Source organism: Armigeres subalbatus, chromosome 2 (genome assembly GCF_024139115.2).
Source record: "Armigeres subalbatus isolate Guangzhou_Male chromosome 2, GZ_Asu_2, whole genome shotgun sequence".
NCBI classification, from domain to species: Eukaryota; Metazoa; Arthropoda; class Insecta; order Diptera; family Culicidae; genus Armigeres; species Armigeres subalbatus.
The window spans coordinates 342532193-342555050 of NC_085140.1; the positions used below are offsets into that span (position 1 = coordinate 342532193).

General features: G+C 37.8%; 1 protein-coding gene across 6 annotated transcripts in view; it reads right to left on the reverse strand.

Moving 5' to 3' along the window:
• Positions 1-22858, reverse strand: part of LOC134212860 (serine/threonine-protein phosphatase 6 regulatory ankyrin repeat subunit B-like) — a 224217-nt gene that overhangs the window by 40413 nt on the left and 160946 nt on the right. For all 6 annotated transcript variants that reach the window (XM_062691111.1, XM_062691107.1, XM_062691106.1 and 3 more), the window contains 2 exons: positions 22311-22847; positions 22019-22225 (listed from right to left, as the gene is read on the reverse strand). In XM_062691111.1, the coding sequence (XP_062547095.1) occupies positions 22019-22225; positions 22311-22847 (744 nt within the window). The remainder of the gene's footprint in view (positions 1-22018; positions 22226-22310; positions 22848-22858) is intronic.

A 22858-nucleotide genomic window follows, 5' to 3' on the forward strand; every position in this document is an offset into this window, starting at 1 on the left:
TCTTGAAGCAATCCAACCGTGGAAGCCATATGACCTAGAAAATAAGTTCTTAACTTACAAATAATTGAGAACTTTTTGCAAAGCCACCGAAAAAAAAACTGCTTCACCTGGTAGCACTTTGCCAAAATCATCTCGATAAGACAATCGTGATTCCTTTGGACGTTGAAGATGTAGTGCATGTCCTTTTCCCGGGCAAGGAAACTACACCACTACCGCTAAAAACCGGGTGTTAAACCTCTTGGACCGGTAATGGAAAGTTTGCCGGCACCGCAAACAGAAAACGATCACCTGTTTCTTTTTTTAAATCGAACCCGAGGAAGTCCTCTTCCGATTCCGCGCCACTGGATTGTCTGTATTGGATATTCCATTTCCGGTTCCACTTCTACCGACAGCAAAAAATCACACCAAAGAAATACAATCGTCGCTCGCGAAATGTAAAAACAAATTAACAACAACTATCTCTCAGTTCACGGTGTGACAAATATGCGTACATTTTTCGCCTGACCAGTGAATTTCGCGGCATAAGTGTCACATTCGGGGTTTGATAGAAAAACGTGGAGAAATAGTTGTTTTTGGCAATGTTTCAGTCCGGCCCAACGAATATTCATTTCATTCATTTATTTAGTCTACATCTATACAGATAACACTGAATCAACAATTTGACGCCACAATACACGGTTCGAGGCCGCATCTCTCCATCCTCGAATACGCCCCACGCTCGCCAAGTCGTTCTGCACCTGGTCTGCCCATCTCGCTCGCTGCGCTCCACGTCGTCTCGTACCTGCCGGATCGGAAGCGAACACCATCTTTGCAGGGTTGCTTCCGGCCCAACGAATATGAATATTCTTTTATAGTTTATTGCGTTAAAGTCAATAAAAAGCGAAATTATGCGATAATCGGATGAATGCATTTTGAAACTTCAAATGCGTTTTTCTCATTTTTCTCGTTTGTAACATGTGACATTTATGCGTCCGACGGCAGCAGTTCACACGCTGCACTGCTGGGCTTCAACAGCAGCTACGACGGTGAGCACAGTTCGTGACCGAACATACTGCCCCCCAAAACGAATGTTTTTCAATTCCTTTTTGCGATCGGCTAGGGCTGCTGTTGTCGATCGTTTTATTGCTACACTGAACCAAAGTATCCTCCTTGGAACGACTGAATTAGCATTCCGCGTTTTTGAAATATGATCCCTCCCTTTACCATATGCTCCCCTGTTACATCTGACACACCCACTTGAAATCGAATGAAAATCATCCGAACAGCGTACAATGCTTTTGATGTTCATTGTATGTTTGGTCATTCCATGCGAAGATATTGTCTGCACCAACCAAGAATCATTCGGTAATCGGATGATGATTGTTTTGAATCTGCCCTAGCATGAAGTTCATTCGCTATCAGAATGAAATATAATGCAAATTTTATGCGTTGGTCGCGTCGGCATTGGCGAAACCGCCATTAGTATTTTGTAGATCGTTGAGTTCGGTAGGAAAATTATGTTTGAAATAGTAGTTTGTGCAACTAGTTGCAAAAGATGATTTTTCAGAACGAGTTGTACGTTTATCAAACGAGGCTTGCCGAGTTGGATAAATACTACGAGTGCTGAAAAAATCGAGTTTTGCAACGAGTTGCACACGTTATTTTTGCAATGACGAAAAATGGGCTTTTATGTGATACATCTGTACCAAAATGGTACAATTGTATTTAATTCACATGATCAATCTTGCCAAAATGCTGCTGCAGAAAACAAACATATTCCATGTTATCGTGCCACATTGTATGCTCGACAGGCCATAAAGCAATAGATAAACCTGCGTTTAGAGAATTTCATGTCCATTAAATTATTCCATTAATTACGTGACACAGAGAATACACTGTTTGAACACTCAACCAAGTTAATTGAGCTACATCTGGTCATATAACTATTGATCTTATGCTGGTTTTTCATTATAGCACCCAAATGAGTGCTATAATGGATATTATGCAACCCATTTGAGTTGCATAATGTTCATTAAAGCACCCATTTCATTGGTATGGAAAAGTAGGCCGTTTTATCACTCAAACGTCAACTGTAAACCAGGTATTATGATCAGGAATTGCAAAAAATAACTTTTTGCCCGTTGAAAACCAGTTATTAGACTTTACAAATTTGGTAAGCTTGTGACAAATAATTAATTTCCGGACAACATTTTCAAATAATAAGACGGGAGATTCGCTCCCCATATCGCATGCTAAATATGTTCTTTGGCCACCATCGATGCTCCCACTGGATGTGACATTTAAATTTCCCGTAATTTTAAGGGATACTGCATTCTCTACTGTGTTAAAGCCGGGCTATAATGGTGAACGCAGCGGCGCATGTTGCCAGAAAATACACTCGCCACTGCACTTACCATTGTAGCACGACCTCCATTCTTTTTCCCGAGTGTTGCATTGAATGTTTTGCCTATACTATGTAATCTAAAATGGTTCAAAATGTTTAAAATAAAAATAAATCAATAAAGCATGTTTCTTTCTATTTAAAAACGAAAAATTTATTATAATCTTCAGAATATTTATCACTTGAATTTCATGCAGAAACAATAAAGACCGCATCTGTATAAGGTATGAGCTTCATTCAAAAACGATTCAATGACTATTCGATTTTTGTTTTGGCTAGCATTCGGTTTTTGGATGATTCGCATATGGTGCTTGTCATCAGGCATCGGGAGCGATCGAATGCTTATCATCCAGAAAACGTATGATGTTCGTTAAGGCTCAAGACTCCATCACAATATTTTGAAAATTAATGACTGTATCGCTTGTTTGTAATAGTGAGGCAATTGGTACGGAAAAGTGCAGCAGCAATAGATAAATTTTGTTTACAACTGGGGTGGGTGGAAATGGGGTGTTGAAAATATGCCAGCTGATGCATAATGTTGCCAGACTTGACGAAATGTTTATTCTATATCATAACACATGTTCGCGATGTATCAATTATATGGGTATTTATCGGTTTAAAAACATTTATTCACCACTTGGAATGCAACAGAAGCTTACATAACATGTTTAAATATTTATTTCTGGTATATTTGTTCAGTCCGACAACCAACAATGACTTTTTTCAATAAATAAATCTGGCAACGGAGAGGAGATGATTATTTTCTTTTGTATGCACACCTTTGTTTGCGTGCTGGCTGGCGTATACGTTGTATTGTTCGGATTGAATGAAGTTGCATCGCGTAGATTTTGTTCTCACCATTTCACTTATTGCGCTAGTGAATTTGAGTCTTCCGCATTTTATTGCATTTACAATACGGTCTTCAAATTTGTCTCTCACTTCGATTTTCGGAAAGCAGTTTTTGACAGTTTTTGGACGTGAAGTGAATTAATCGGTAGTCAAGATTGAATAAAAGGTGAAACTCAGTTAGTGAATTAAAAATTAAATCAAGGAAACAGTGGAAAAAGATCAAGTGAAAAATCAAGTGCGTGTGTATGTGTTTGCTCCGAACGTTCGGAGTTAGTATGCGTTCGAAAAAATACGAATGCCGGCCCAGGAAAAAAGGCAGTTTTCAGCGTTTTTTCAGCAATTCCTCAGTAATTGATAATTTAGATAAGTGAAAAATTGATATGAAAATGTAATGAATATGCTATGATGGAGGTAAGTCGGCAAATAGCCCCAAAATATAGAATTTAGTTCAAAACTTTATTAGTATTAGTGCGGATTCGAATAAAATCATCGTCATTATCGAATTGATTACGGTTTATAGAGCCTTAAAGGGCTGGGGCGAATCAACTGTCAGACGCTATGAGGCTGATGTATTGGTTCACCCAAGTAACAAATATTGCTTTAAGGCACATCTGAAGTAGAGTGTAAGTACCACTTGATAAAACCAGAAATAAATCTTAAATTCTTTCAATGCCTTAATAAACTAAGTATAAATCATCTATAAGCTCAATTTGGCCCACTCTACAAGAAGTTGTGAAGAAATAGAATAAGAATATCTTAAAACTATTCAGATCTATGCAAAACGTATTTATCATGGTTTTCTAATCCTCCATAAAACTATTTTAAAGTCTTTTTAACCATAAACTATTTCATAATACTCTTATTTGAGAATGCTTCAGACCTAATTATATTTATTAATAAAAATAAAAAGGGGAATCATAGAGAATAATAAAATGTAAATATTTCACGCAAAATAAATGTCGCCATGTCTTTAACAACCAATAATACATTTCATATGCTTGCAAATTTTCTTTCCAAAATACAAAGGAAAAACTTGCGCTTCAAAATTTACTGTCGATTTTTACGTAAAACTATGAAAAAACGACTAGCGCTGTGAAAATATTGCAGAATAATGAATATTCAAATATTACAATAATCGAAGCGCTCTTGTATTCTAACGCAAAAATTGTTCATATATAGTAAATTCATGAAAGAGTTCATTGTAACATAGATTAAATTTGGCGTTACAATGAAATTCAGGTTATAAGAGCTGTAATTTGCGATTTAATTAATAACCAATCCGAAATTTCCAATATGGTTGTTGATTTTTAGTCAAGCAAAATAGCAAAATCACCATTTTTATTATTTTACTTTGAATAAAACCATTACAAATTAATCCAGGTTTTGAATAAAACAATTTTCTCTTGGAAAAAACTGTGTTAAAATCGTTAAATCTAGTTTAAAGCCATTACCAGTACCGTCACCTTTATAGCACTCTTGAATAAGAGTGGGTTATCTGTGAATATTTTGACGGCTGTTTGTTTTGGTTTTGGGTTTCCATTGGTACCGGAAATCTAAATTTTTAGTAATATTTGTTCACTTTAAAGCTCATGATAATTATTATTTGCGAATTAAATAAAGAATCTCATAATCTTATTTATAATATGCTTTTTAAGGTGGTACAAACATTTTTTTTTCTGAGCAAGGGCATAACGGAAATCTGCAACTCATGTAGTGTGGGGATGGGTGTCATAGAACCGCTTACCGGACTCACTGAAACCAAAACCCTTTTCACTAGCCTTAAACTTCCCGGCCATCAATTAAGCAATACTTCGGGAGGAATTGATGATAAAGAAATCTGTTTCAGTGTCATCCCCAGTGAGTGGGAAGCAAAAGCCATCCTCCGTTGGCCGAAAAAACACCTGGTGGGAAAGCTTTACCAGTTGGAGTCATCGATGCCTGACGATAAATGGAAGAATATGTACTGCGTCTGCAAGCGTATCTTCATTCCGGTTGAAACTCATCCTCCAACTGTTCTAGTGTTCCTTGGAAGAACTAACGGTTTTTCGAATTGCACCTAATTTACTATTTTTGTGTATTTCCATTTGAAAGGTCGACTTGACTTGATTTTTTCCATCGATTAGGTTTCATGTTTGACAGATATGAATTAAATTTATTCCAGAACGTAAAAATTTAACTAAGACTCAAAAGATTCATTGCGGTTTTAATGTGAGTTTATGGTTAAGTTGTATTTTATCCCAGTGTGTCAAAAGAAATGTATAAGAAACATTCATTTGGACTTATTGTTCAACTTTAAATGCATCTAGGAGAATGTTTTAAAAACATTCATAAGAGTATCAGCGCTAGATCAATGATAGTTTTTATTGTTCAATTGTAGAGATTACCAATACTATTTTAAGAATTATAAAATTTGATGAGCCATTTTCTTATTAAAAACTCTTTTAAACACACAAGTATTTTGAAATCTATCTAAAACCATTTCTAATTATGAATAAATTCATATGGTTTTGGATTTATTATTTGGGCAGTGTAGGCTTAGCTCCTGATAGTGCAATCAGGGTGGCATTGCGCATCTCGATTCGAACGTAATTCTATCGAGTCGAACATATTTGGCATTATAACTTTCGATTCGATCTCGAAAACGACTCATCGTTCGAGTCAGAGTGTATGTAATTATGAGTGCGGCGACACTGTCAGAATTGGAACAGAATTCATCTGTCATTCCCATACAAAATCGTGTTCCAAACGAGCAGGAGACCTGTCAAATGCGGCACATGTCGCCACTCTTAATTACATACACTCTGGTTCGAGTATGCTCGAGGAGGTACAAGAATAACGAGATGTTTTGGCATTATGGAAGTTGAAGTTGAAAAAAAAAACGCGCTAGTAATGACCCAAGTGCATTTATATAAAACACATGGAAACATCAAAGTAATTTATTATCGAATCCTTCTTTAGCTTTAAATTATTTAGCTCAAAATTGGATATGTGGCATAAACTTGAATAAACATAAAACTTATAATTTGTGTCGTAACTATATCTCAATTTACAAAACATATCGTATCGGCATAATGTTTTAATCGGTTGCAACTGCTCAATAAATAATATTGCTTTTTATAGTAATTGAGCACAATTTGCTTGTTTATAAATTAACTGCCAATTCATGCCCCGAAGGATGCCTTTCCAACAGGCAACATGCTACACGCAGATGAAATTACTCTTATTCTCTCTGTTTACTCACATTCGCCATGCGCTGAAGGTTGACTCACCAGCGCAGCGGGCGGCATACTAAACACGGAGACAGCTATCTCTTATTCTCTCTGTTTACATTTCGTTTGACAGAACATACTCGATTGAGCTAGTACAGCACCATTTGAAATCTTGTACTGCGACTGAATGAAGTCGAACGAAATACATAATGCCGCAATTTTTTCGAAACGAATGCAAAAACGTACGAATCGAGTGATTCGATTCGAGATGCGCAATGCCACCCCAGTTTTGGGCACACGAAATTGGTTGGATTGTTTGATGGTTGATGCAGGACGGGTGTCGGAATGTTGAATTGATCCTCAGGTAACATTTTAGCGCTTCGGTGAATTGAATTCTATTCCGAAGTGGTGAACGGCGACGATGATGCTAACATAATTCGACGCTGTAATCCACGACAATGGCGCTACTGCCGGAAAGGTTGACGCGGATGGTCCAAAATGGCACTACAGCCGGAAGGTTGACTCTGACGGTCCAAAGGGCTCTACGGCCGGAAGGTGACGCGGGTGGTCCAAAGGGCGCTACGGCCGGAGATGACGCGGATGGTCCAAAATGGCGCTACGGGCGGAAGGTGACGCGGGTGGTCCAAAGGGCGCTACAGCCGGAGACGACGCGGATGGTCCAAAATGGCGCTACGGCCGGAAGGTGACGCAGGTGGTCCAAAATGACGCTACGGCCGGAAGGTGACGCTTGCGGTCCAAATGGCGCTACGGCCGGGAAGATTGACGCTGCGGTCCGCAAATAGCCCTGTGGCTGGCATGGTGACAGTATCGTGATGGCTTTCTCTCCGTCGAATTGAAGTGCGCACTGGTCCGGCATCAGTCCGATTCGATCGCTGCGAGTCCAAACTGCGAAGCGATGGTTGAACTGATCGTTAGATGCTTTTTGTCCGACGGGTTGGAGTCCATCAGCGGTTGCTTCTATAGTTGTCCAGGAATCCAAGTGCCATCCTGGTCACGGCACCAATGTTTCGTCCAGGGTGGGACGACCCTACGTTGTGTCTATTTTTCCAGGATCCAGACGACGAATAAAGAACAACTGCTTGATGACTTCAACTGATGGATTTATTGCCTCCGAGAGGCAGCGTGCCAGCTCGGAGGTTACGATAACGAAACTGTACATTACATGGAGTGTGGAGTCGCCTTTTATAGGCGACTCTTAGTACGGCAAAACAATTAATTTTATATATCACAATTATTGGGGACGTGTGAACAAACATTCAAATTTAAAATCTAATTGGACTTACAGCGCGCCAACTGCTACGCACATAACGCTAGCAATTGGCGCGATAACAGAGAACAACGAAAAATAGACATGAATAGCAGCTCACACGCTGCACTGTTGGGCTTCAACAGCAGCTACGACGGTGAGCGCAGTTCGTGATCGAACAACATTTTTGTCTGGAAAGTTTTATTTATTTATTGTTCATATTTACTTGCTAAGTAAGGTACAACCTTTTTAATTTTAGCAATCGGAATTCGCTGACAGTTAAACCTTTATAATTTATGCCGATGCAATAATGCCTTAAAAACACGTAGTTTAATGTTACATATAACATGCTTCCCGTACGTTTCAAGTGTCGAAGACCTGCAAATATTTTACCACATTGAGCATCGATGTGACAATCCAATTCAAATTTTTTTTGAAAAATAATTCCGAGGTTGAAGCTTTATCAACATAATTAATAATTGTATCGCCTATAATAATGTTAGGAAGAACACCCTGTATGCTACGTGATCGTGAGATGAACATTGCTTTCGTTTTAGATGAGTTTATAGGAAGCAGATTGGTATTTGATCACGACAATATACTAAATAAATCAGCATTTAATAAACTCGCCATTTCAAATTCAGACAGATTTCAAGAATGAATATATATGTCAACATCATCAGCAAACTTATGTATGCTACAATGTCTTAAAACAGATGGTAAATCATTGATAAACAATGAAAATAAGAGCGGCCCCAACACGGATCCTTGGGGAACTCCCGAAGTAATTTTGACTTCACCAGAAAATTTACCAGAAGATTTACCATACGAACATAATATTATGAGCTTTACTGCCCCACCAGAGAAAATGAATTTTGTTGATAATTTATGCACGTTTATGGGACACTCTATCGAATGCCTTAGAAAAGTCAATTAGAAGTAAAAATGCCTTTCCTTTTTTATCAAGCGTACTGAGTATATCATCATGAACTTTCAGCAAAGCAGAAGTTGTACTATGAGCTGTTCTGAAACCAGATTGGTATTCATGAAGAAGATTGTATGTCGAAATGAAATGTTGTTTTTGATTTTTCAAAATTTTCTCCAATGCTTTCCGCTAATGATTTTAGTGTTAAATATAAGGTACACTAAGGGAAGTGGAAAAAGGGGGTAAGTGTAAAAATCGACTCAAAAATGAGGAATTGTACATATTTTACAGTTTTTACCACATCATAACATTATGGAAGAATATACTTTGATGCTCACACTAATACTGTGTTGAAATTTGTATAATACATACACTAACACAGTATTGTAATTTAAGATGAACTGTAATTTGAGGTTTCGCGAAAAGTGGATTTTTGCATTCATAAAATCAATTCTTATTTGCACCAATTGTCCCTTTTTCAAGTGAATTTATATCACAGGTGACCATTATAATATAATGAAACTAATCCCATTGAATTAGTAGTGGTTTGTAGCAAGAAAGGAAATAATTCAAATATTTTACACTTACCCCAGGTATCAAACACTGCGGGGGAAGTGGATAATGTTCTAATTACGCAATTTTTGTCTATCCTCCAGGGTTTATTTCGATAGATGTGAATCTTAATATGTTCCTTCTTTGTTATCATTGTGATTCCAGTGGTGATTAGACTAATATAAATGAGAAAATGCCTGATTAATCCACCTATCGGTATTCATGCCTTTCACATGTTTCGCATATGAAAAAAATGTAGTCAAAAATAGCACTGATAGGTTAATATATTCTATAATTCACATTTTTCGCATTTTTTTTTTGCGAACAAATTGGTTAAGAACAAGTGCTTAAGAATAGCTGATAATGTTGTATGTGCTTTGCGCACACACGTACATACAAATACGCACATACAGACATCATCTCAATTCGTTAAACTAAGTTGATTAGTTTATAACCCTGTAAGCCCCATTTTTCCTTTAAAAAGTTCATCTTTGGGGCGAGCATATAGATTTTACGTACACTTAGTGTTCGAGAAGACAAAACCAGCCCTCCTCTAGCTATTACGAGAATTCCTTGAGGATCTATTCCGTTAAGGTAATGAAAATATTCCACAACAGATACTCAAAGCAATTATCGTATTGATTTTAGTTATATGTAACTACTCATCACTATTAGTTAATATTGGTTTGGTTTATTGGACTATAGGCTGTAAGCCCGTTACCCTGCTTAAATATTATACACAAAATTAATGTTACACATACAGTTGTCCTCTTAAATATAATCTTAACTTATTGCGAATCACTTCTGTTGTCATAGTTGTGGAAATAACATCCTGTAGTTTGTTGAAATCATTCATGAACCTACTAGTTGGCTCATGCTGCGTGTAGTTCCCCGATCTGAATGGAGGATCGAAGACTCTCCGGCGACGAACAGTAACCGGACTAGTGTTGAAGTGAAGCCGGTTGTAAAGATACGGACTGCTGATCCGCCCTCTCAGGATGTTGCAGAAAAACACTATGTCAGCGATCTTGTGTCTGCTATTGATGGTGTTGAGATCAATCAACAAGCAGAGATGATCATACACCGGTAACTGTACTCTTCAAGATTTCTCACAGAAAATTTTTAAAAACTTCCGCTGTACTGCTTCAGCCGTTGAATGTGTACACTCGCGAAGTCCAGTTTAGTCCTAACGAGGCCGGTATATATTGTTAGGATTGCGTGAGGATCGGTAAGATCACGGCCAAACCGTCGGATAAGCGCAAAAAGTTGCAGTGACTCTTTAATGACTCCATTGATATGGTCGTTGAATGTCAGTGACTGATCCATTATTACGCCCAAATCCCGAACGTTATCTACTCGTTGAAGAATTGCATGTCCCAAACTGTACGTAAATGATATCGGCTGAACTCTCCTGGTGTAAGTAATCACCGAGCATTTGCTTGGATTAACGCTTAGTCCATTTTCGCTTACAAATCTTTCGAAGTTGTGAAGATCCTTTTGCAGCAAAATGCAGTCATTAAGGACTTTCACTGGCATGAACAGTTTTACTCCGTCGGCATAGATAAGCACTATCGCGTTAGTCATGAAAGAAGGCAACTGATCCATGACCATGACAAAAAGCAGTGGGCCCAAATGACTACCCAGTGGGACTCCTGAATTAACTTTGAAGGAATCCGATGAATCGTTGAAAGCTTTCACATACTGAATTCTGCTCAACAGATATGATTTAATCCATTCGAACAGCATTCCTCTGATACCAAAGTCTGCTACTGCGCGAATTATGCTATCCACCCCAACAACATCGAATGCCTCATATCCGTATAGACACACATCCGTATAGACACAATCAACTTGATAGCCTTTAGACATATAGTCTGTAACCATGGAGCCGAACTCACACAGGTTCGTCACAACAGACTTACCTTTCAGGAAACCATGTTGTGATGTCGAGACCTGTTCGATGATGCGCTCATAGAGATGTGAGTAAACTAGTCGTTCAAATAATTTCGGCATCGCGGATTGGATTGCTGCACCACGGTAGTTTTAAGCATTAGAGCGGGATCCTTTCTTGTGGATTGGAGTGACGTGCGAAATTTTCCATAGTTGCGGAAAGTAGCCAGATGACAGCGATGAATTGAAGAGAAAAGACAATGGTCCTGCAAGTTCATACTTAAAATTCTTTAGGAGCTTAGCTGGGATTCTGTCGGGCCCCGCCGACTTGCTTACGTCTAGCTCCATCAATCCTTGCTCTACTTCATCTCGTGACAAATTCATAGAGTCCGTGGCAGCAACGTCTGGAGAATTGATTTCATTTACGGGAACACTTCGGTAAACACTCGTGTCCTGGCCATTGATGGAAGATTTGTTTCCATACTTCATCTCCTCCGGAATGCCGACATTCTTCCGTCTGCTGTTAACAAATTTCTAGAAAGATTTAGGATTCTCTTTCATTTCATTTTGAACCCGTGCGATGTACACCTGATACGCTTCTCAGTGCAATACTTTGAAAGTATTCTCCGGAGTAGGGTTTCTCCGCTTTTTCTTCCATGCTTTCCGTTTATCCTTGAGAACTTGAATAACAGTCGGAGAGAACCATTCTGGGTACGAGTTCTTCCGAATCGGGCGATCTTTTGATAATGGAGCAAACCGTGTGAAAATACTAAACAGCGTAAAATAGAACGATACAACATTGTAGTCTATGCTATTCATCACAGTCACGAGTCCGCAATTCAAAATATCAATCGAGTTCAGAAACTGCATCATCGACGCACCCCGCTGCTTACATGGCTCCGACTCGTGCTCGAATTCAGTTTTAGAAATGAAGATGTTGCTCCACAAAACGTCCATCAAAGCAGCTTTAGCGGAAGTCACATCAATGGATCCAAGATTGATATGCTTTCTGGACACCCCTACTTCCAACTCCCGTAAAGCATCAGTAGTAATCGTCAATTGCATAGCGTTGTGGTGAACTTCGTGCTTTCCTAACGGTTCAGTCACGACAATTTGGCCAGTGGTGAATACGAGGTTCAAATATTTGTTGTTTTGATTTGGTAAATCGCACACTTGCATAAGACAAAAAAACATCAACGATGGCGATCTCAGAGGGTGATGGAATACGATCAGGTAAAAGAAAACAATCTTTTCCCTAATTAAAGCACTTGTTCCAATTCAAATTCGGTAGGTTAAAATCTCCCAGCACGATCGCACTATCGCCCGGTGTCATGGTTTCAACAATGAAGTCAACAAAATTCACAAACAAGTGATGTCGACGAGCGTTCGAGGTAGGTAGAATATAGCCGCAACAGAGATAAACACGTCCATTCATTGTTTCTATCCTTACGCAAATTCCTTCATTGTTTTCAGATCGCATCATTTCGGTGCACAAAATACGTTGATGGACCGCAATGAGTACTCCACCGCCCGATTGCTAATCGCTGTTTTGAGGACAGAGAAGCATGAAGGGAACAACATTCTATCTTGCACAGCTGAACCCAAGTAAGTTTCGACGAGTGCATAGACATCGTAATCCATTTCTAACGATGATAAATACAAAGTTTTCTGTCGGTCGCACCCTTTGACGCTGTTCATATTTTGAAAGTAGATATTGATCGTCGTTTTTTCATTCGCAGAAATTCCTAAACTCGATGTGACAATAGGTTGCTGTTCTTCCTCTACTACGGGAACAGCGAGAGTAAGTAAATTATCGACGTCATATTCGCAGTGTGTTTCATTTTCTGCATCGTTCGTTCCAGAGCATCCAACTACTTCAACTCTATTGCTGCATAGAGACCATATTGAAGGTCAAGTTTTCCACTTACCCCATCCCACTAGGGTAAGTGGAAAAATAACTCCTAATTTTAAAATCTATTTCCATAAATTTCAAGCGACCAAATGGTATAAATTAACGCACAGCTGGTGCAAAATTGACTGCTTTTGATAGCCCATTTTGATTGAACGCATTTAGATCATTTAAACTGGTTTTACACTAATTCAAACATGCACTATCGATTTTTCTTTTTCCACTTCCCCCAGTGTACCTTATGAGTTATTGGTGAGATAATGTATGGTAATATGAGTTTAATAAATTTCAGAGGTATTTCATCCATTCCTAAAGCATTTGAATCGAATCGATCACATTGAAGACATCAAGTTCACTAGTTATAGTAAATTTGAATCCATTTTTGTTTGGCAACACCAGATGAGGCAAATTTTGATCTGTGGTGAAATTGGAACTGAGAAATTCGTTGATTTCATCACTAGAAAGATGCGTAATATGCTCTTATATTGGTTGGTAACATTGATATCCTTCACCTTCAGTCTTTTCCATAGATGCTTGCTTGAGTAAGACGAATAAACTATTTGAGAAACTTAGTTGGACTTGGCTTCTTTAATCATGTCATTGTGGATTTACTTGACCAATGGATTCGAAGGTCGGTTCACTTGCATAGTTCAAACGTTCCCTTTTTGCAGCAAGGTTTGCCAAACTCAATAAATGTTTGGTAGATTACCTTGTTTTTGCTCCATCGCAGGGAGGGGTTTTAGTGAACAAGGGTACAAAAACAGTGATTTTTCATGATTATTTTACTTATATCCGAAAATCCTACCTATTTTGAACTGCACCTTTTTTAAAAAGGTTATGCAGCAAGGCGTGTTCTTTGTCATGAGGCGTTGATAAGTTTAGAACTCAGCCGCCAGGTGGTGGTATATTTGAATTCATTATTTTAGACTACTCAAGATATTCCGATATATAGAATTCTCCTCAGTGTAAATATTCTTATCGCACAAATTTAAAATTTGTTATAATGGCGTCTTGATCAAATGTCGTCTAGTGACTGTCTTGTGACGGAAGTAATAATTGGGAATTTTACAAATAGGCGGTAAATTGACTGATCTTTGGTTACGTATGTAGACCCAAAGGCCTTAATTCCAGGGTTTTCTTGGGTGACCTAAAACATATTCTGTGAACACATTCTATTATTTGCAGCATCGCTGGAGCAGGTTGAATTCAAAGAACACCTTTGATGAACTCTGCCACAACATTCATGTTTGTCAAAAACGCTACAAACCAAAATCCATCAGATATCACATGGAACAATATACTCAAATGTAACAGCTCACTAGCGCTGCATCTTGGAAGAAGTGCTCATTACACTGAGCACTGCTTTGTAGTCTTGGACACCCTGAATAATGTTGCCGAATACTACTTGGGTGTAGGTATGAGGGATTTCAAGCTAAAGCAATATTTCAAACATGCAAGAATATAGCAAGTACACTGGCGCCGCCTATTTGTAAATTTCCTAATTATTTATTTCGTCACATAACAGTCCATTCCCACCAGATGAACTTTGTTAAAGACGTCATCTTTACAAATTTCAAATTTGTGCGAGAAGAATATTTACAATGAGGAAAATTCCATATATCGGATTTCTTGAGTAGTCCAAAATAATGAATTCAAATATACGCCACCTAGCGATCAAGCTCTAAACTAATCAATGTCTCATGACAAAGCACACGCCTTCCTGCATAACCTTTTTGAAAAGGTGCAGTTCAAAATAGGTAGGATTTTCAGATATAAGTAAAATAAGCATAAAAAGCACTGTTTTTGTACCCTTTTTTATAAAAACCCTCCCGGCGATGTACCCGCCCACCTATATTCAATGTTAAGTAACGTCCTGAAAGATGATTAAATTATCTTTCGAAACAGCCCAAAAATCCGAAATTGGCCATACATTAAAAAAGTTATAGCAATTTCAAATTGGGGTCAATTTGACCCCAGAGCATAGACAACGTTACCAAACTACCAAAAATTAGGAGAATCGGTTGAAAATTAAAAAAATAGCAGCCACTCAAAGTGGCCTGGAGTCATATTGACCCCAGAGCACAGACAAAAGGTTAAAGAACTATTACCAGATGAGCAATGAGTAGGTTCATATCCTATACAGCTGAAGCCTAAATTTTCAATAACACCGCGAAATCTATTCGACTTATTATCATACTTCATCAAATCTGTATTGAAATCTCCTACTAAAGTACAATTACTATAAGACAAGGAAAGATCCATAAGTTTGTTGAGTAAAAATTCAGCGCAATCACACCTCGGGGGGTTATAAAACAATCCAAGTAAAAATTTCTTATTATAAGCATCTACCTCGATACATACATATTCAGTTATACAGTTCAACGGTTTGCAGAAATCGCTCTTAATAGATAACGAACAACGATAAAAGAGAGGCAAAAACTGTTCAGAATCATAACAAGCCATGATAACAAATTTATCAAACTTGTATACGAATTGTATAATTAGTGCGAAAAAACAGAATCGGATAGGCAGCCCCCACAGAAAAATGGTGACTCTCGCTTTGTTTTTGCTCCTTTCGTGTTGGTTACTGCGCATGTGTGTAGAACAAGTTGAAATGCATCATCAGAGAGTGCTTCCCGCATTTGGAGCTTTCTAAAAGAAATTCATCATGGGGTATAGCCTCCCGAATCAGTTCTCTATCATGACAGCTTGTGAAAAAAGTCTCTGGCGGCATGCTACATATCGTATATGTATACAGAAATGATAAGTGAGAGACTTGTTCTTTCTCTTTTGGATTGAATCCCTGGTGCCATTTGTTTGACTTTGCTTCGTCCATAGAAAATTTTAAAAACAGACTTCGCTATGTTCGTCCGTAATCATTTATACAAGAATATTGTTTTAATGAATCATTTGGACCTTGACGTTCGATGATTGTAAAATGTAATAAATCAATAAATAAATAAATGAAATAATAATTCAATGACATCATGTCAAAAGGCACGAAACATATCTATTTCAGATATTTTGTTTTATTGCTTCAGATCTTATAGTTGAAGCAATGTATTTTTGTTCACAAATATAAGACTATTCATGCGATATACATTTGTCGATAAAAAAACGAAATTTTGGCCTTAACGTAAAATGTTGGTTTAATTTATCAAATGTCATCTTACAACATTGAATAGGATTGATCATCGGAACATACCGCAATATTAGTCAAATATACCGATGATAACTTCTCGTTTTGTACATATATAGGAAATAAGTATTCGTATCCGCCATAATTGCTGAATACATTTTCATCAACAATTCTGGTTTTAATTTTCTAATAGGAAAACCACCAGTAAATTTGTAGAAATCGCTCAGAACAAAAACTATGATTTGTATGGGAATTTTTCATGGACAGTACATCACGCGCATTCTTCCCTACTATGCAGTACATCGTCTGCCGGAATAGCTAGTTAGTTAAGAAAATAGCTCCAGGAGCGTTTCATTCCAAAATTTGAATATATTATGGAGGAGGAAAAATATTCCATACCAATATTATTCTGACATGATGCTCATCACCTCCACAATATGTCGTTTTACCCTATTAGGTGTTTAAGAAATATTGTTTTAAAAAAATATGTTATGAAACTTTTCGATGTCAATCCGATCATATTTTTGTAGATATACTAGTCGACCCGGCAGACGTTGTCCTGCATAGTAGGCGAGAATGTGCGTTCCGAACTGCCCATGCAAAGTTCGCATAGGAATCACAATTTTAGTTTTTCACGATTTGCTCAACTTTACTCGTAATTTTCGCATTAGGAAATATCATATAAACTAGAAATACTACAATAAGAGATCGGCGAAGACGCCATCTTGTTTCCAATCGAACCGTCAAAAGCGGTTCCAATTCAACTTGTTTACATTTTGCATCCATAAGAAGCAAGCAAAAAGTTCAAGAGCTGCCAGTCTTATTTTTACGATATCATGCATTTTCATACGTTGCCATTTCGACAGTTTTTCACTCCGCCGGTCTCTGGTTATAGGGTGGCTAATATAAACCCGTCGGAAACTATAACGAATGTTTCTGCTGAAGAAATGAAAAAATCCATCCAGTCGTTTTCGAGTTATGCGGATACGAACACAGACCATTTCATTTTTATATATAAGATATAAAAAATATAGTTGATTATTGATAATTAAAAAGTGAGAAATGTGGAATCAGACATCTCACTTTCTCGGAGACGAGCCAGCCTCGGGCTGAAAGTCTCCTTAATAAAGACACACAAAAAAAATCTCGCTTTTATTTCTCACTTTGTACTACTTACAGTTCTCTTCCATCTCTTCTCATTCTATACTTCTCACTTCTCAATTTTAATTAATCACTTCACCCTTTATACATTCACTATTGTTAGGCAAAACGACATTTTCAACCATTTGACTCGTTCAGCAAACGAAATTAACTATCGTACAAACAAAAGATATTTTAGTTACCAGATAAAGATTGTCGCTGTCGTCGCTGTCCGGAACATCTTTTGCTGGCGAGGATAGGGGAGCTAAATGTCAAAGAAGGAAAATCCATACGATTTGACAGCTTGGTACCCAACATGTTCCGGACAGCAGAACAAAGGGAACCGAAGCGACAATCTTTATCTAGTAACTACTAAAATATCTTTTGTACAAACCAATACGCAAAACGGCCGTGTGCCCAGTGTGGCCAAATAACTTTTAACCAGATGGATTTCGGCCTAATAGCCTAACCGCTCTTTGGCCATGTCGTGGTCATTATGGATAATGAGGCTTACAGCTGAACCATCCGAAATGTGTCCAATTATCGTCGAAAGATATTTCGTCGAATGACATTTGGCCAATGGACATATGGTGAATAATCATTATACATTTAGTCGTATGATGTTTTATCGAATGGATATTTTCAAGAAAGGAACTTTAGTCAATAATACCTAAATAAAAAACAAATGATTTGTTGCAGTATTTCAAAAAGTCGCAAAACTATGACTATAATATTGACCAAAGAATGGTGGGTCCTAAAGAATAAATAATAGAAAAACGGTATATATTCCCGACAGGATATTGACTTTATAGAACCCTCTAACCGACTATATTGAATCTATACCTAGTAGACCTCTTCATGAGTTCAAAAAGTATCAAAAATTCATCCGGTCAGCCCAGAATCACATTTCTTATGCTAAAATAAGCCTCCTGTCAAGTTTACAGCTAATTCGGATAAAATTTTGAGGTGGCTCAAGTCAATTTAGTGTTTTTGGGCTATTTTCAATTTAAAAAAAAACCTAACGAGATATATAAATGCCGAAAACTATCGCACCAACCTCTATACGGAAGCTTTAGGTGTGCTCTACAAGTCTTGTGAACAATGCGATTCGTTTCGTTCATGTTTTGACCATGTTAAAGTGATTTTCGAGCTTTTAAGTGCATAAAAACACTGTTTCCTCTAAAAGTCGTTGTTCTATGAAATTCTTGAATTCATGACAAATCATTACTAATTTATTATATTATTATTCCTCTTTTTTTCCTGGACATTTGGGTAATATAATTGCCAATGTGCGATTTACCGGTAAATTCTTAAAAATCAGAAGCTGAACATTTGTCATAAATATGCACGTTAGGATTTCTTCAAACAAGTTATTCGAACAAAACATAAATCAAATCATATGATATTTGATGCTTACAACAAACGACTTCCAAATATGGTTCATTTCGCTTTATGTCTGTATGCTTTTACAATTGAGTGCATCGTAGTTAAAAGTGAAATCAAAGCTTCTCTGATCGAACAACTTGTTTGAAGAAATTCTAACGTGCATATTTATGACAAATGTTCAGCTTCTGATTTTTAAGAATTTAACTGGGCTGACTGGTTGAATTTTTGATACTTTTTGAAAACATGAAGAGGTCTAATACCTAGTCTATAGTCCAATGGTGTTTCGTCAAATGCCGAATAGACGTTAGGTCATATGATCATTTGGTTGAGATTAAATTTTCGGTCAATAATTATGTTTGGAAGTGAATTTTATACTGAACTAATTCTTGTATAAATATTGAGTGAAAGAAAGAGTTTCAAAGAAAAGAATAAGAAAACCATTTCAATTCGTTCAAAACTCGTCTAACTTTTCAAAAGGACCTAAATAACATTTTTTTCATTGTTTTATTTGAATATAAAAGCTTTTGATTGCAATACTCGATTTAATTAATGAAAAATGTAACTTAGGTCCTTTTGAGAGGTTAAGCGAGAAATGTCCCTTCGACTAAACATTCTTTCGACGAAATGCCATTTTACCAAATGTTATTCGTCTAAATGTCAAAGCTTCTGCCGAAAAATAGAAAAGAGGCTAATACTTTACTATTTCTGTATTTTTTCCTGTAGTCCACCAAGGTTTTCAGAAGTTTCCGTTTGCTCAGGTGAAAAATCCCTTTTAGCTTCCGTATTCGTTTCTTCCGCTGCTGATCGTACTTCCTCACGTCCACTGAAACCCTCACACCTTCATCCATGTATCTTGTGCATTATTTATGCAAATTTAATTAAAAATCTATTGACTAATTAATCATTTTACTAAATTGCCTATTATCGGCTGAAATTCGATTTCAACATTCGACTAAATGTCCATTAGACTAAATGTCATTCGACTAAACTTCATTCGAAGAACTATCCCAAAGCCGTTTTAATACGAGATAATGTCGGATGCTCTTCAATATTTTAATTGACTAACAGTGTTTCCCATTCAGTGCAAGGTTATTCTTTGGAGAACTTTAACCCATTGCAAACTGTCAATTGTCAGCAGATCTAGGTTTGCAAAGTTTTTCCGAAATTCGTTTCGACGATTCATGGCGTATGCCATTTCTACAAGGGGAATGCAATTTCAGAAGCAGTGTTGGTAGAATCATACTCAAGGTATATTTGCTCACTATTATTTAGGCACAGTATCGCGCTTCAGTTTTTCGGGGCACAATCGCGTCGTTACGCGTATTTTTGATTACATATGGATTTGATGCCCATTATTTGAAGCGAAGAAAATTTATCAAAAATAATCCTCCAAATCAGAACGAGATTTGAGAATGTCAGCTTCTCTAAACACTGCTCAGAATGATGGATTTGTTTTCCGTTAAAATGGCCGAAAACGATTCGGTTGTAGTAACCAGGCTTGTAAAATGTCATCTGCATATCATTTGACTAATTTGTTCATAACTTTTTTCAGAAGCCAAATTTACTTCACATTTTTGGATGCACTCATAACGCTTGAGTATGGTTATATTCTTGTCCAAGGGTACATTGCTCTAAATATAACATCTGAGGCTGGAGAGTGAAAACTTTCCAAAATGTCACGTGTCATTTGACATAATGTCATTTGAATTACATTTTGCCTCCACGCCCCAGATTACATATTTACAGCAATGTCTTATTAGACAATGTTGTAGGCACATTAAAGGGCTATAAGTTCGACATACCTCAGAAGCCGATAGCTAACTTCTGAACAAGTTCTGGAAAAATTATACAAACGAATGCAAATGACATTTTACAACACTGGTAGTAACACAGACAAGACTAAATTTGTTCAAATGTGAGTATTGTTTCTGAAGACAACCATGGTTGATAATCCCAGTCAACCAATAGATTACAGCATTTTTTTATTGCTTCTGGAATGTAATACTGATGGTAATCCCACAAGATATTCCATTATGTTAACGTTACAAGTTTCGAATGGATAAGTCTTTTGAACAAGTCCAGATATAGTATCCAGTTGACAGACATCCATTTAAGGTGATTATAGAATGAAGCCAGAAATCGGCCATTTTGTAAGCCACGTGCTTTTCCAATATTTTTTTCAAGAGCACGAGATGAAAGAACCATAACGCGTATGGGGCTGAAATAATGTTAGATCGTTTGCTTAGTTATGCTGAACAATCATAATTTGAGTTTCGGCACTGTACGGCACTTTTTCTTGTCCTTGTTATTTTTGTTGTATTTTCATTGGTAATTCGCCAAATGTTCAATGGCTAATTTTTTTCGCCTATTGTTGAACGCACGTGCATTTCTTACGGACGTTCAACAATAGGCGAAAACATTGGTCGTTCGACATTTGGCGATTTCCCTAGTTATAGTATTCCAGAAAATAGCAACAATTATCTCCAACAAAAATGCTCCTTCATTCCGTGAGGTCAAAAAAACATTATCTACCAGTGAATCACCACAGCAAAATACAAGAGTATCATATCATGCATTTTTTTAATTTTCTCTCCGAAATGACAAACAATTGCACAATATGCTAAGGCTATCGCATTGCAACCGTGGTTGTTATATTTCCAAATTTACACTAAATGCGATATAATGTAACTAGAAAATTGTTATTCACACTACTATTTTATCGTACAAATGAGTTTCATGTGCGCTTCGAAGCTTCGTCATTCCCTTGGGCATTAGGTTGGATGTAAATATGGTATGTGTGCATAACTTCAACTGTTTTTAAGTAGTGTTCATGAAGTAGATTTAATGTGCAATTTTCACCGTTAATATTAAATAATGATTCACGAAGATGAAGATATGAAACCACATTCACTGGCCTTAAATGTCGTTACCATATCCTGGTTCAGTTGAAAACATCAAACTCTGCATCATAAGATTATCCACGGCAAACGAATAATTGGCAAATATCCATATTTGCTAATATATTGGATGCCAATTCTCCAACTGTTTACTTCATTCTTTGGGCATCTTCCTGAACTGATTTCACGGTGATCTAATATCATGCGATTTCATGCGTTGATCCTATATCGAGCTCTAAACCCATAACTACAGTCTGTGCCATAACCATCCACGTATATTGATGGTATTAAGTTTAATATATGTTTGAGTTTACCTTTCTGTTGTATTTAAAAGACTCTCAAATAGAAGTGCTATCATAGATGAAAGAGTAGCCTTATATCTCCTTGCGTATTCTATGGACGATCAACTAAAAAACCCCATGCAGCTCTACCACCATACCCCAACAGCACGGTAACAGAATTACCTATGTTTTACCTGCAGATATCTTTGCACCACCGTGTGAGCGATCACCTCCTTCTGCTCGTTCTCGATGAGCACGTCCAGAAACTCCATGTTCCGTCGATCGGTGGCAGTTAGAATACGACCTGCCGAGTCTGCACCGGCGGCCAGCGCCAGCAGCTCGGTAGCCATCGTTTCGCACTGTTTTCCGGCGGCTATCAGATCTTTGGCTCGTTCCTTTTCCTGTTGTTATTGAGGTGCGGGCGTGATAGAATGTGTATTTACGGTGCATATGTTGCCATGCTTATAAAGGCTTTTGTCAACTTACCTTAGTCGATAAAACAATAAAAATATTTGACAACTTTGCGGCAGTATCAACGGGTGCAGGGGAAACCAAGACAAACTCCTCGATCGGCTTGTTGTTGTGATTCTTCGAGACGATCATCAGATTGTAGACGAACCGTTTGTCTTCCATCAGTGCGTAGGTGTCGTGCTCCTTGTGCATCAGATACTTGAGCACGTCGTTGTGACCCTCCGAGGCGGCGAACCATATCGGAGCGCAGCCATAATTGGTTTCGGATTTGGGGGATCCGCCGGCTTCTACCAGCAGCTTCACGACATCCAGATGACCGGCTTTGGCAGTACAGTGGAGAGGAGTCCAGCCGTTCTTGTCGGAGGCGTTGATCTCCGACCCTTGACCCAGCAGGACCTCCACCATCTGATAGTGTCCGTGCATAGCTGCTATGTGCAGACCGGTCTTCCCATGCCGGTCCACACTGTGAAGAAGCTCGGCCGATCTGCTCAGCAGTAGGCCCACGATAGGAACGTGCCCACCGAAGCACGCTAAATGCAGGGGATTGTAACCCTGAAAAGAAA